Source organism: Brassica napus, chromosome C2 (assembly GCF_020379485.1).
Source record: "Brassica napus cultivar Da-Ae chromosome C2, Da-Ae, whole genome shotgun sequence".
NCBI classification, from domain to species: Eukaryota; Viridiplantae; Streptophyta; class Magnoliopsida; order Brassicales; family Brassicaceae; genus Brassica; species Brassica napus.
In genome coordinates, this window is record NC_063445.1 from 7,669,533 (window position 1) to 7,683,444 (window position 13,912).

General features: G+C 40.1%; 1 protein-coding gene and 1 non-coding gene across 2 annotated transcripts; one reads left to right on the forward strand and one right to left on the reverse strand.

Moving 5' to 3' along the window:
• Positions 1-2,537: 2,537 nt before the first annotated feature.
• Positions 2,538-13,352, reverse strand: LOC125582144. Its single transcript, XM_048748675.1, has 5 exons — positions 12,898-13,352; positions 12,342-12,774; positions 11,856-12,230; positions 11,256-11,756; positions 2,538-2,858 (listed from the first exon to the last, which is right to left on the reverse strand). The coding sequence occupies exons 1-5, from the start codon at positions 13,350-13,352 to the stop codon at positions 2,538-2,540; spliced, it is 2,085 nt and encodes a 694-aa protein (XP_048604632.1).
• On the forward strand, positions 12,661-12,767 carry LOC125582598. Its single transcript, XR_007320055.1, has one exon. It is a non-coding gene; the product is annotated as a small nucleolar RNA R71 (small nucleolar RNA).
• Positions 13,353-13,912: the final 560 nt, after the last annotated feature.

The following is a 13,912-nucleotide window of genomic DNA, read 5'->3' on the forward strand; positions in this document are numbered from 1 at the left end:
GCCAAAAGAACACTTTCTAGCCATCAACCTAACATCCCAAAGAAAACATAGCAAATAGCATGAGCAACTTTCTTAGTGCACTCTAGCTTCTCAAGGCCTATCAAGACTCTTTTGTCTCTACACAAGTTACATTGCCATTCAACCAACAAGTTCCTTAGCCAACTCTCACATTCATTCACACACACACAAGGTGAATTCTTGCAAATGGATATTTGTTCTCAATCATTTGGCTTGGTGAGAGAAGATGGTCTAATGTGAAGAAAAATGGGTTTCAATTGCATTATTTATACTGACTCACACTCAAGAATATGAGCAAGATCATTATGCAAAATTTATCTAAGAAAAGGAGCAATTCATGCATACAATACTTGTTCTCATCATTCTACCCCTTACCTAAGTAGCTTTAAGTTCTACCCTTATTTTCTCTCTTTTCCAAACCCAAAATACTCTCACCCATTGAACTCTCTTTTCTTTCCTTTGATTTAACCAACTAGGGACTTGTTCTTTTGAATTTACACTTTTAGACTTAGCTCTCTTCGTTTCTTTTCCCCCACTCACTTATTGTTTCTTTGATTTTTTATTATTTTTTATTTTTGTTGGGAGGGGGTTCTAGTGATACTTTACAACTTTTCCTTTCTAACTTTCTTTGTCCCTAAGGGTTTCTTACTTTAAACACTTTTTTTTGTTCATTTCTTTCACTCAATCTCTCTCATTCCCAAGATCAAAAGAATTTAAGCTCACAAACCCAAAAACCATCCTAGAGGCTAGCTCAAATGAAGTCCTAATGCTAGCCAAAGATGAGAACAACCCCATTGTCGCTCCTAATACTCTCAAGATTTTGCACATGACATGCTATCAATAAAAAGCCTCACTCAAGCAAATTAATGTTGGCTTCAAAGAATGGTGAGGGTTAATGGGTATAGAGTGCCATTTGGGTTAACAAAGATTGGTACAAAAAGAGAAAGATAACCCAAATGTGTATAATATCCATGATGAAGTATGCAAATGTCCATATGCAAGAGAAATTAAGTGCATTAAGCCTTAGTTCATTTGGAGTTGGTTTCAAGAACAATGTCAATCATCAAGCAAGCAACATGTTTCAAGAAGAGTTTTCAAGGCTCAAAGCTTACAAACTTTTTCAAGAGATGCTTAAGCTACTTGATATGTTTAGCTAGGATGTCAAATTGAGTTCTAGACATGTGTTCTTTACAAGGTTTCTTCCTATTCATGAATGCAACCTATATACTCTAGACTCAATCCTAAAAATGCAAGTGACGCAACTACATGCTTCTTTTTGTGTGTTTTCAAAATTTTCAATTTTTTTTTGGTTTTTCTATGCAAATATGTATGTACAATGCAAGACTCAATGCAATATCATCAAAGCAAACATGATCAAATACTTGGTACCTTCCCCAAACTTAGTTCACATATTCTCTGTGTTAATAAGTTGAAAGAGATACCCAAAAGAACGAATAAATGCAAAGAAAAACTGGTATATACAATGGAAAGGTGATGGAGTACCTGTCTAAGCATCCGGGAAAGAGGCCGTGGCCTCGTCTCCGGTGTCATCTGGGAAAGTAGTGAAGTATGCTTGAGGCTCGCTGGTAACCTCCTCATTGTCGGGTTTCGGGTCAAGAAGTCATACCTGGGCAGTCGTGGAGCGGCTTCGGTACCTCGCTGCCATACCCCGCTCCAACTTCGATTATATTTTTTTGATTTTAACGCACGACTCCTGTGCCCCGCTGCATCACCCCGCTCCAAACTCGATTATAAACTCTGTTTTGACGCGCGAGTACCAGACCTCGCTGCATCACCTCGCTCTGAAACCGTCGACATATTCTGTAATTAAGGAGCGACTTCAGTACCCCGCTGCCATCATCCCGCGCCAACTTTGGCTTCCATTTTTTAGTTTTGACGCGCGGTTTCATCACCTCGCACCACTAGCTCGCTCCAGGTAAGCTCAAGCTGTCGACACGCAGAGCGACCTCCAGACCTCGCTGCATCACCCCGCGCTGAGATGCCTCGAGTCGACCAATTTACAGCGCGACGTGCTCACCCTGCTGCCACACCTTGCTCTAGTGCAATTTAACTGAAAACTGATCCTTCAACCTGCTGGAGACCGATTTTACCCACCAAACTTGATGTGAACTCGATCAACTGATCAGAAAGTCCTAAAAAGAAATATGTACAAGGATAGTCATGGGATTTCTTCCCAAGTGAGCTTGTTTTAAGTCTCTAGCTTGACTTTGTTCCCTTTTGGCTAGTGCAGAGGAGGATCTTTCTCACCTTCAAGAGTGATGGTGAGGACTTGAGAGAGAAGCTCTTGAAGCTTGATTCGATCATCTTGGAGATGTGGAGTTATTATGGCCTTTGCACTTGAGAATGGTGAAGACTATTCCTTGCATTTGATCTTGTACTCAATAGCTCAATCCTTGAACTTCATTGGGTGAAGAGTGAGAGTGCGTGGCATCTTATCAAGAGGTGGAGGGTGAGGTTCTTTCATCATCTTCTTCTTGTCATGAGCAGCCTTTGTGGCTCTACCCACCTCCTCCTTTGTAGCAGTCTTTAGAGGACTCTCCATCAAGACCTTCTTTTTCACTAACAACCATTTCATCCTTAATCTTTTCAATGGAAGGTTCTCCACAAGTGATGGTTCCACAATAATCAACATTCATAATTTGAGACTTGATTGGGTAGGAGACAACTTTGTTCACATTGAAGAGTGTGACCTTCTTGTTGGCAAAGTCAATGCAAGCTCCTACTGTTGTGAGAAATGGTGTGACAAAGATCAATGGGACTCTCTTATCAGTTGTCATTTTCAAAACAGTGAGGTCAATAGGAATGGTGCAAGCTCCAATCTTCAAAAGAAAGTCCTTGATGCACTACAAGAAAACTTAATCTTAACGAGGGCGGTTTTCCTCGTTAGTTCGTCGTAAAAGAGGCTTTACGACGAATTAGCGAGGAAGCGCGTTTGCTCGTTACTCATCTGTCGTAATTTCCTCGCTAATTCGTCGTAACTTAGCGAGGAATATATTTCGTCGTAAAGACGAAGTAGAGCTTTTTGTCGTAAAGACCACGTCAATATTCCACGTAAGGACGTCGCTATATTTCCTCGTAAATACCTCGAAACGAGTTCCTCGTAATCTACACGTAAATACCTTGAAAGCGTTTCCTCGCAAAATACACGTAACAACCACGAAAGGATTTCCTCGTACAATACTCGTTTATCTTTCCTCGACATTTTCTCGTAAATGTTTCCTCGTAAAATACTCGTTTACTATTTCTCGTCATTTCCTCGTAAGGTTTCCACGTAAAGAGGTCGTATATTAGCTACGAATTTACTTCGTTTTTATTATTTTACAGAATTTAAAAATATAATTAAAAAATAATTAAAATTATTTAATTTAATAATAAATTAAAATTTAAAATAAAAATAAATCAATATGAAAATATTTTATATATAAATAAGTTTTGAATTTATATAATACAACAATCGAAAAAAAAACTAAGGGTCGTTCATCGCCTGGTAGAATTCATCACTCCTCCTCGTAACATCCGCCTCGTTATGTACGTCGGATGACTCGCCTTGAATGGGATGTTGTTGTCGCATGTTCCTCAACATGGACTCTCATTCCGGATTTGTGGCCGCAATAACGTCGAAGAAGCCCTCGACTCCACCCATACGAGATTTTGTCGCGGTCAACTCGTTACGCAGCTGAGCGGACTCTCTACGCAGCTCAGTGACTTCATCATCCCGTCGCTGACCATAAGACGATGTCGCTCTCGGAACATCGTTGACGGAACCAATCCCCAACGTCCGTCCTTTTTTGTTAGGGACAACCTTAAAAACAAAAATAAATATTGTAAGTAAAAATTTAAAGTTATATTAAATGAATAATAAAAAATTAAATTTTTTGAAAATTTACCTCCTCGTAAATCTTATCCACTTCAAGTGTGGATAAGGTGACGGGTAATCCGTCGGTAGACTGCTGGGTCAGCTGAGTCTGGCGGTCTTCAACCCGAGCAACTACGTCGTTGTAGATTTGCTCGGACTTGCCATCTACAAATACACCCGCCTTGTTCTTGTGGGTCCTCTCGTAAAGTTCCATAAGAGACGGGAGATGTCCCGTCTCTTTGGCCTAAAAAAAATTTAAGAAAGTTAGAATAAAATATATATATTAAAAAAATTATTTAATAAAATATTTAATTACCATTTCCAAACGGACACCGGCGTGGGGTTTTTGGCCCGTAATGTGAAGCATCGGCCCGTTTCCGTGCTCATCGACCGTGTTACGGGAGTTAGAGCAAGCCTGGGCGATTCTAATTGAATCAGGAAGGCGCCAATAACGGATGAGGCCATCCCACACATCCGTGGTGAGCTCAGCGGGTTTGCCACACTCATACCCCTTCACGATCCAGTCACCCTTCCAGTTGGAGACCGTGTCCAACAAGCGAGCTTTCGCCTTCGCGTTAAACTTCTTCCTCACCCTCTCAGAGATCCCCAAAGCCCAATTATATTTTTCCTGTTGGAAAAAATAAATTAACAATTAGTTTTTTAGAAAGTATATATATAAATCATGAAAAAATTAAAGTATATATAATTAATTAATAGAAACTTACAGCGTAAATTTTGAACCACGTCTTTCTGACGTAGTGAAGCATCTTACTCCAGTTTGGATGTGGCATGGAGAAGTAACCCTTGATCGTGTCGGTTACGTCCGATGCAAGACATCTGTCAACTCCCCACCTGGAAAATACAAATTTAAAATATAAATTATTTTTTAATGTTATAAAAGAAATTTAAACGAATTAAAAAAAAATTAATGCGACATACCACAAAGTTCCGTCCAGTCGGTCTGGGTCGATGACTGGTAAACCTTCTCTGCCTGGCAGACTGAGAATGTCCTCTACAGTGTACTGCGAGTAAGGAGCACTCGGAGGCACCATCAAATCAGGATGAATATCGGCGGCCATCGGAGGTGCCATCGGAGGAGGCACAGGAGGAGGCATCGTCGGATGAGCCATCGAGGAAGGCACATGAGGAGCCGATGGTGCACTAGAAGAAGTAGACCCAGAGACTCTCTGAGTGTACTGAGTCTCGGGGACAGTCTCCTGACCCGAAGAACCGGGAGCGGAAGAAGAGGCCGGGTCTAAACGACTACCCGGCTCACCGAAGATCTCTCTGTAATGGGTAGTAAGTCTTCCTTTTCGAACCTGGGGGAAAAAATTAAAATTTTAAAATTAACATCAACAATATATTTCCCAACATTATCCACCTAATCAACACTAAATAACATAAAATCCGCAAACCTATCTAAATTCCCTATACTAACCACCTAATCTATCCTAAACTAACCAAATTAGAGAGGAATCAGAGAGGCTTACCATTGCTACGAAATGGAGAGGAAGTAGAGAAGAAGTAGAGAGGAAAGAAAGAGTGAGCGCTCAGGTGTATATATAAGATTACATATCGTCGCAAATTCCTCGTAAGTTTACGACGAAATCACGAGCAGTTACAAAGGCCCGTGTTTTTTTTACGAGGAAATTGCGAGGAATCACAAAGGCCCGTGTTTTTTTATACGAGGTATTAACGACGATTTAGCTTACGAGGAATTAACGAGGCTTGCTTTCCTATAAATATACCCACAACTCTCATTCTCAAACCACACACAAACTCTCAAATCACACCTTATCTCAAATCACATTCCTCAGCAAAATCCTATTCAAATTATAAATATTTGAAAAAAATAGGAAAAGGAGAAGATATTAGAATTAATGTGGGCGAGACTTACGTATTATAATTGCTGGAAGTCTTGTCACATGTTAATCTGGTATTTCTCTCCTTTTCTTTTTTTTTTCTTGTTTTTACACTACGAGATATTTACGACGATTTGTACTTACGTGGAATTAACGGGTTTTATGTTTAAATCCTTTTACGTGGTGTTTACGACGATTTCTGCTTACGTGGAATTAACGAGTGTTTTGTTTAAATCCTTTTACGTGGTATTTACGACGATTTCATCATACGAGGACTTTACGACGATTTGTGCTTACGTGGAATTAACGAATGTTATGTTTAAATCCCTAGAATCCGAAACCCGAAACCCGAAATCCTAAACCCCAAACCCCAAACCCGAAACCCGAAACCCCAAACCCGAAACCCGAAACCCGAAACCCCAAACCCAAAACCCCAAACCCCAAACCCCTAAACCCCAACCCCCAAACTCGAAACCCCAAACCCGAAACCCGAAACCCCAAACCCAAAACCCGAAACCCGAAACCCCAAATCCGAAACCCCATATTCCTTATTTTCTACTTCATATATTCCAAACCCCATCTTTATTTTTAAGTTTCGTCGTTATTTTTAACGAGTGTTATGTTTAAATCTCTAGAACCCGAAACCCGAAACCCGAAATCCCAAACTCGAAACCCGAAACCCGAAACCCCAAACCCGAAACCCCATATTCCTTATTTTCTATTTCATATATTCCAAACCCCATCTTTATTTTTAAGTTTCGTCGTTATTTTTAACGAGTGTTATGTTTAAATCCCTAGAACCCGAAACCCGAAACCCGAAACCCGAAACCCAAAACCCCAAACCCGAAACCCGAAACCCCAAACCCGAAACCCCATATTCCTTATTTTCTACTTCATATATTCCAAACCCCATCTTTATTTTTAAGTTTCGTCGTTATTTCCTCGTTGTCTTACGTGATATGTACGACGATTTCATCCTACGTGGTATTTACGACGATTACACCCTACGTGGTATTTACGACGATTTCATCCTACGTGGTATTTACGACGATTTCATCCTACGTGGTATTTACGACGATTTCATCCTACGTTGTATTTACGACGATTTCATCCTACGTGAAATTAACGAGTCCCGCGTTCTTTATTTTTATATTTCGTCGTTATGTCCTCGTTGACCTACGAGGACTTTACGACGATTTGTGCTTACGTGGAATTAACGAGTGTTATGTTTAAATCCCTAGAATCCGAAACCCCAAACCCCAAACCCCATATTCCTTATTTTCTACTTAATATATTCCAAACCCCATCTTTATTTCCATTCCAAACCACAATTCCCACATTTGCTTATTCATAAAACAAACTCCCACATTACCTTATTCATAAAACAAACCCCACATTATCTTATTCATAAAACAAACTCCCTCATCTTATTCATAAAACAAATACATCAATCAGATACATCGACATTCTCGTCATCACTAGAAACATCATCATTTTCATTAAACTCGTCTTCAACAGCTTCGTCTGTGACATCATCGGTAAGATCTTCGTACTCGTGATTATGCGGATCAATGAGAAGGATGTCATCAATTTCTTGTTCAGGTTCCTCGACTTCATTTATCTGTTCTTCTTGCAATGGTGGTTCTTCTCCACTGATGATTCGTCCTCGAGGTGTAACTTTGATCACTGCTAACCAATTTATACCTGAATCTCTCATCCGAGGGTATGGAAGGAAGCTAACTTGGTCTGCTTGTGAAGCTAAGATGAAAGGCTCGAATTTGTTGTACCTTCGTCCACCGTTGACATCAACTACACCGAATTTGTTAGACCGAACACCTCTGTTGACGATGGGGTCGAACCATTCACATTTGAAGAGGACACATTTCAGCTTCAGTATCCCTGGAAATTCGACTTCAATAATCTCCGTCAAGATCCCGTAGAAATCTGTTTCCCCTTTCACACATATTCCATAGTTACTGGTCGCCCGCTGCCTACCATAGTCATATGTATGAAAAGTATAGCCTCGTGTGAAATACATCTGTGATGTGGTGACCTTTACAAGTGGAGATTGAATTACTTCGTGTAACCACTTAGGATAATCTGCATCGTCGTCGTCATAATCAACCTGCAAAAATAAAGAGAATGTTAATGAAATACAGATCATGTATGAAAAAAGAGTTTGAGTTAATACCTGATTCCGCAACCACTTAATGAAGTGTTGATCTTTCCTTATGTCTACGTCACTTGTGGATATATCAGGAAATGTTTCTTCGACTTGAGAAACAAATAGGCTGTAAAATCACATTTTATAGGAATGAATCTCTCGCAATTATACAATTAATTATACTTATATGTGTTTCGAAGTGTCAATATATGTTACCTTTCAAAATAACGCATCAATGGATCTTCGCAATTGAGTAGAATATAGGTGTGTGCACTATGAGCGTCTTGTTCACTCGACCACCAAACCTCTTTAGACTTCCCACCGAGTCGCCCAATCTGGCTAAAGATGTCTGGAACACCAGCAACTGCATATGTTGGCGCAACACCACCATCATCATATCTTCTTGGAGCTCTTCCCCGGGTACGTACTTTTGACGCAAAGTAGTACGATGTGTAGTGAGAAACTTCTTCCGTCAAACTTCCAGCAATTATAGAACCTTCAACTTTGGCGAGGTTCTTTGCTTTTCCCTTCAAATATTTCATGGCTCGCTCATACTGATACATCCATCCGTAATGTACAGGTCCACGAAGCAATGCCTCATATGGGAGGTGGACAGCTAGATGCTCCATGACGTCAAAAAATACGGGAGGAAATATCTTCTCCAAGTTGCACAATAAGATGGGAATGTTCTTCTGAAGCTGTTCCACAACTTCTTCTTTAAGAGTGCGTGTGCTCAGATCCCTGAAAAATGCTCCAATGCCTTTTATATTCAAAAAAAAATTAAACACATTGTTAGTCATATATTATTTTGTAAATTATTGTGATATAATACACTACGTACCTGCAAATGCTTCATGTACGTTTGTTGGAAGTAGCTCCGCAAATGCAAAGGGCAGTAATCGTTGCATAAATACATGACAATCATGACTCTTCATCCCGGAGAACTTTTGAAACATACCCATCGGGGAACTTCACTTCTGATGCCACCCAGTTGAACAACACCGACTTTTTTTCTGAAGATAATCTGAATATCGGAACGGGAACTTGTCCATTGCTTTTAATATGTAACTCGCTTCTTGAGCAAATATCCGGCAACTCCAACCACGATTTTATGTTGTCTTTTGTCTTCCCTGGGACATTCAATATTGTATTCATGATGTTCCCAAAGAAATTCTTCTCTATATGCATCACATCGAGGTTGTGGCGCAGAAGAAGATCCTTCCAATATGGCAACTCCCAAAATATACTCTTCTTGTGCCAGTTGTGATGAACACCGTAAGAATCTGGCATATTACGAGGGACATGCCAATTACCACCCCAACGAACTGTTTCGTTAGCTCCGTAGTAGTCGATTTGCGCTTCAATTTGTTCTCCAGTTAGATATGGAGGAGGAGTGTCTCTCACAACCCTTTTGTGCCTAAACAAATTCTTGTTTCTTCGGTAAGGATGGCCAATGGGAAGAAATCGACGGTGACAATCAAACCAACTTGTCTTCCTACCATTCTTCAGTTGAAACACATCTGTCGTTCCATTACAATATGGACAAGCTAATCTCCCATGTGTAGTCCATCCAGACAACATCCCATAGGCAGGAAAATCACTTATGGTCCACAAAAGCATCGCTCGCATCGTAAAATTCGTCTTCGTTGAACAGTCATACGTTCTCACCCCTGTTGACCACAAATCCTTCAACTCTATTATCAGTGGTTGTAGGAAAACATCCAAGGACCTTTTTGGATGGTTCGGACCAGGTATTAATATGGTCAAGAATAGTAACTCCCGTTGCATGCACATCTCCGGTGGCAGGTTGTATGAAGTAAGAAAGACTGGCCACAATGAATATTGTCTCCTTGACATTCCGAACGGACTAAATCCATTTGTGCATAATCCGAGATACACATTCCGGATATTGCTAGCGAAATCCGGATGTACTTTGTTGAAATGTTTCCAGGCTCTTGCATCTGATGGATGAGTCATCTCACCATCCGTCTGAGTATGCTCGGCATGCCATCTCATCTTTCCAGCAGTCTGCTCTGATTGATACAATCTTTTCAATCTGTCTGTAATTGGTAGGTACCACATCCTTTGGTACGGTACCTTATTACGTCCCCGTCCTTGCGGCTTGAATCGTGGCTTCTTGCAGAATCGACATTCTTCTAGCTTCTCATCATCTCCCCAATAGATCATGCAGTTGTCGATGCAAAAATCTATCATTTCCGAAGGCAACCCAAGACTATAAACCAGTTTCTGAATCTCATAATAAGAATCAGCAGACACATTGTCTTCCGGCAAATACTCTTTAAACAAGTCCGCCCATTCGTTCATGCAACTTTCAGGTAGATTGTGATCAGTTTTAATATTCATCTTTCTAGCAGCTAACGACAATTTAGAGAGACCTTCTCTACAACCACTGTAAAGTGATCGATTCGCCGCGTTTAACATTTCGTAAAACTTTTTTGCATCTATATTAGGTTCTTCATCTTCATCATGAGCTACGAATGCATCAGCTACCATATCATGAACCCTATCATAATCTACCATCTCCTCCTGATGGTAACTATGTTCATTATGCAAATGATGATCAACCGGTTCTTTTTCCTGAAAATTGCTATTACTACTACTAGCTTCGTTCTGATCATAATTAAAACCTTCTCCATGTTGAAACTAGATATAGTAATTTGGCGTGAAACCTCTATTTATTAAATGCTTCCAAACATTTTCACGGTTTGCCAGTTTCGAATTGTTGCATTTCCGACAAGGACAGAACATCTTACCACTTTCTTGGGCGAGCGGTGTTGAATCTGCTTGATGCATAAATGTCTCCAAATCCGCAAGGTATTCTTTCGTCACTCTCCCGTTAGCATCTCTATGCATATACGACAAAAATTAATTAGGTGGCAAAAAAAAACGTGTAACACCTACAAAGTTGGTGGGTTCAAAAATTTCCTCGCTAAATACACGTAAACAATTTCCTCGTAAATAACACGCAAAGTTTACGTCGTATTTACGAGGAAATAGTTTTTCCTCGTAAAATACTCGTAAAATTACATCCACTTTACGACGAAACACTTTTGTCGTTACGTTACGAGGAAATAACGATGACTTTAGGTTTTCACTTAAATTCCTCGTAAACTCGACGTAAATTTACGAGGATTGTTTTTCCTCGTTAAATTTCGTCGTTAAGCATGTGTTTTCTTGTAGTGATGAGACCAATTGGGGTTGTAGAAGAGGAGTCCCCAAACATTAGTAAAGATGTATTTGGCTCCATGTTTTCAATCCCAAGAGTCTTCACCATCTCCATTGAGATCACATTCACACTTGCACCAGAATCAACAAGAGCATCATCAAGTGTGAACTTACCAAGGAAGCAAGACAATGTGAATTTCCCTTGGGTTTCTAGTTTTGGAATAAACTTTGGTGTGACTGGTGGATCAAGCTGCATAGTAGAGATGTTTAGGAGCTCTCCTACTTCTTCTTTGTGAGCTAGAATGTCCTTGATGAGCATCATTTGGACATGAGCATCATGCATATTCGATATCTGTGGAAGCTTGACTCCTACATCTCCCATGTCTTTTCTGAACTTGGAGATCACCTTCTTTTGAGCTTTAGTGAGGAATCTTTGTGGAAATGGGAGCTTGTCGTAAGGTGATTGCTCAACCACATGAGCTTCTTCTAGCTGAACCTGTTTCAATTGCGTGACAGCTTTCCCAATAACCGTTTTCTCAGCTTTGTGTCTAACTGGTTGCAAAACCTTTCCCTCAACCTTCTTTACAGTTTGTATCTCAACCCTTTCCACAATCTTGTGTTCAACCTTCTCCACAATCTGTGCTTCAACCTTGGCAACAACTTATGTTCAATATATGAGTCTTTCAATCTGATTTTCCTCTTTCTCATGATCACTCAACTCAATCTCAGAAGTAGTAGAGATGATAACATTGCAATACTCTTTGGGATTCTGCTCTGATTTTCCTGGTAGAGATCCCATTGGGCTCTTGGAGGTTGAAGGCATAGAGGCAAACTGATTCTCCAAAGTCTTGAAGTGAGAGGAGAGTTGTAGAAACTTGTTGTTGAGGTCATTGTAGCTTCCATCAACTTTGGTGTGAAGGTTCTTCAGCTCATATCCAATGTTCTTCTCACTTCTAGTTTGGGACTCCAAGATCTGTTTCAACATTGCATCAGTGCTACTCTCTTGTGGAGCAGAGGTAGAAGATACGGCTTGGCCTTGTGTAGACTGATTTCCTTTAGAGGAGAAGCCTTGAGAGTAGTTTTCCCTAGCTTGGTAACCACCTTGTTGGTTGTTGTAGAAGGGCTTTTGTTGGTAGTTGTTGTACTGAAAATTAGGCTCTTTTTTGTACCATGTCCCATTAGCATTCACAAAGCACAACTCTTCCTGACCTTCTAGACAATCAACTTCACTAACCATAACCAGCTCTTCTTGTCTATGATCACCAACAAAGTTGACCTTCTCTTGTTTGGCTTTGTTGTAGAGAAGCAAATCCATCTTCTCTTGTAGAGCTTTCAACTCTCTCTTTGTGTTCTGATCATCTCCTCCAATGCCTCTATTGCTCCTGTCGTGGTCAACACTGTAGCCTGAATCACTCTTAGCCATATTCTCTACAAGCTCCAAAGCATCTGCCTCACTTCTCCCCAAGAAGAATTCATTGCTAGCAGTATCAAGCTGGCTTCTAAACTTGGGCAAAGCACCTGTGTAGAAAGTACTAAACAAACTCTCTATATTGAAGCCATGATGAGGACACTGAGAGATGTAGCTGTTGAACCTTTCCCATGCTTCCCCAAAGCCTTCAAGATTCTTTTGATGAAATCCAGAGATTTCATTCCTTAGCTTAGCAGTTCTTGAAGTAGAGAAGAACTTGGTGAGGAAAGCTTTCTTGCACTCATCCCATGTGGTGATTGAATCTCTTGAAATGCTCTTCTCCCATCTGTGAGCTTTGTCTCCCAAAGAGAATGGAAACAACCTTAGCTTGAATGCATCTTCAGAGACACCAATGATCTTTGTAGTTTCACACAGCTTATCAAAGTTATCCAAGTGGTCTAGTGGATCTTCCAAGGCAAGACCATGATACTTGTTGCTCTGGATCATGTTTATCAAGCTTGATTTGATCTCAAAGTTGTTGTTTTCCACAGCTGGTGCTCTAATGCCAGCTCTATGCCCATGGATATTGGGCTCATCATGGGTTCCAATAGCTCTATCTTGGCGATGTTGGTGTTGTGGCCTAAGGTTGTCAGCTCCTTGGCCATTACCTTCTCCATCTTGAGGCTGATTCTGATGTTGATCCATCACAAACTCCAATCTGTCTAAGTGAGCCTGTTGCCGTTCTTCTCTTCTCCTCCTTACAATCTCCCTTTCAAGTGCTCTAATGTCTTCAACTCTTGGAACTAGGTCTGTTGGATCTCTACTCCGCAAGTTCATGCACCTGAGATACAAAAGGCTAGGAAAGAGAATCAGTAACTAGATATAAGTATTAACTTAGATTTAGTCTCAAGCAAGAACCAAATCTCAATTTCAAAATCAACTTAGAATTGGCAACGGCGCCAAATTTGAAATGGACTTTTCAAGGGTCCAATAATCAAATCTTATAGTAATTAAGATGTCAATCCATTTCTAAGTATTTTGATGCAAAGAGAATGCAAGTTCAAACTTAATCTAAATGCAATCAAGTGATGAGGTGATTCAATCAAGCTAACAAGGTTCTAACACTACTAAACAACAACTTTCAATCAATTGGAATAAGGAGGACACATGGGTATAAGATTTTGATTTCAGATGACTAAGATTAAATCTAAAATGGCAAGGTTTCAATTAACACATTTCCTAAGTCTAGATAACAATTCTAAGCAAGTTCTCTTCCAAGATAAAAGCTCATTTACTCTCATGATCAAACATCAAATTCCTTTGGTTTGTGTCAATCAAGCAATCATTAAGAACATATCATTCAACTTTCTAAACTCTCCTAACATCAAATCCCTTTG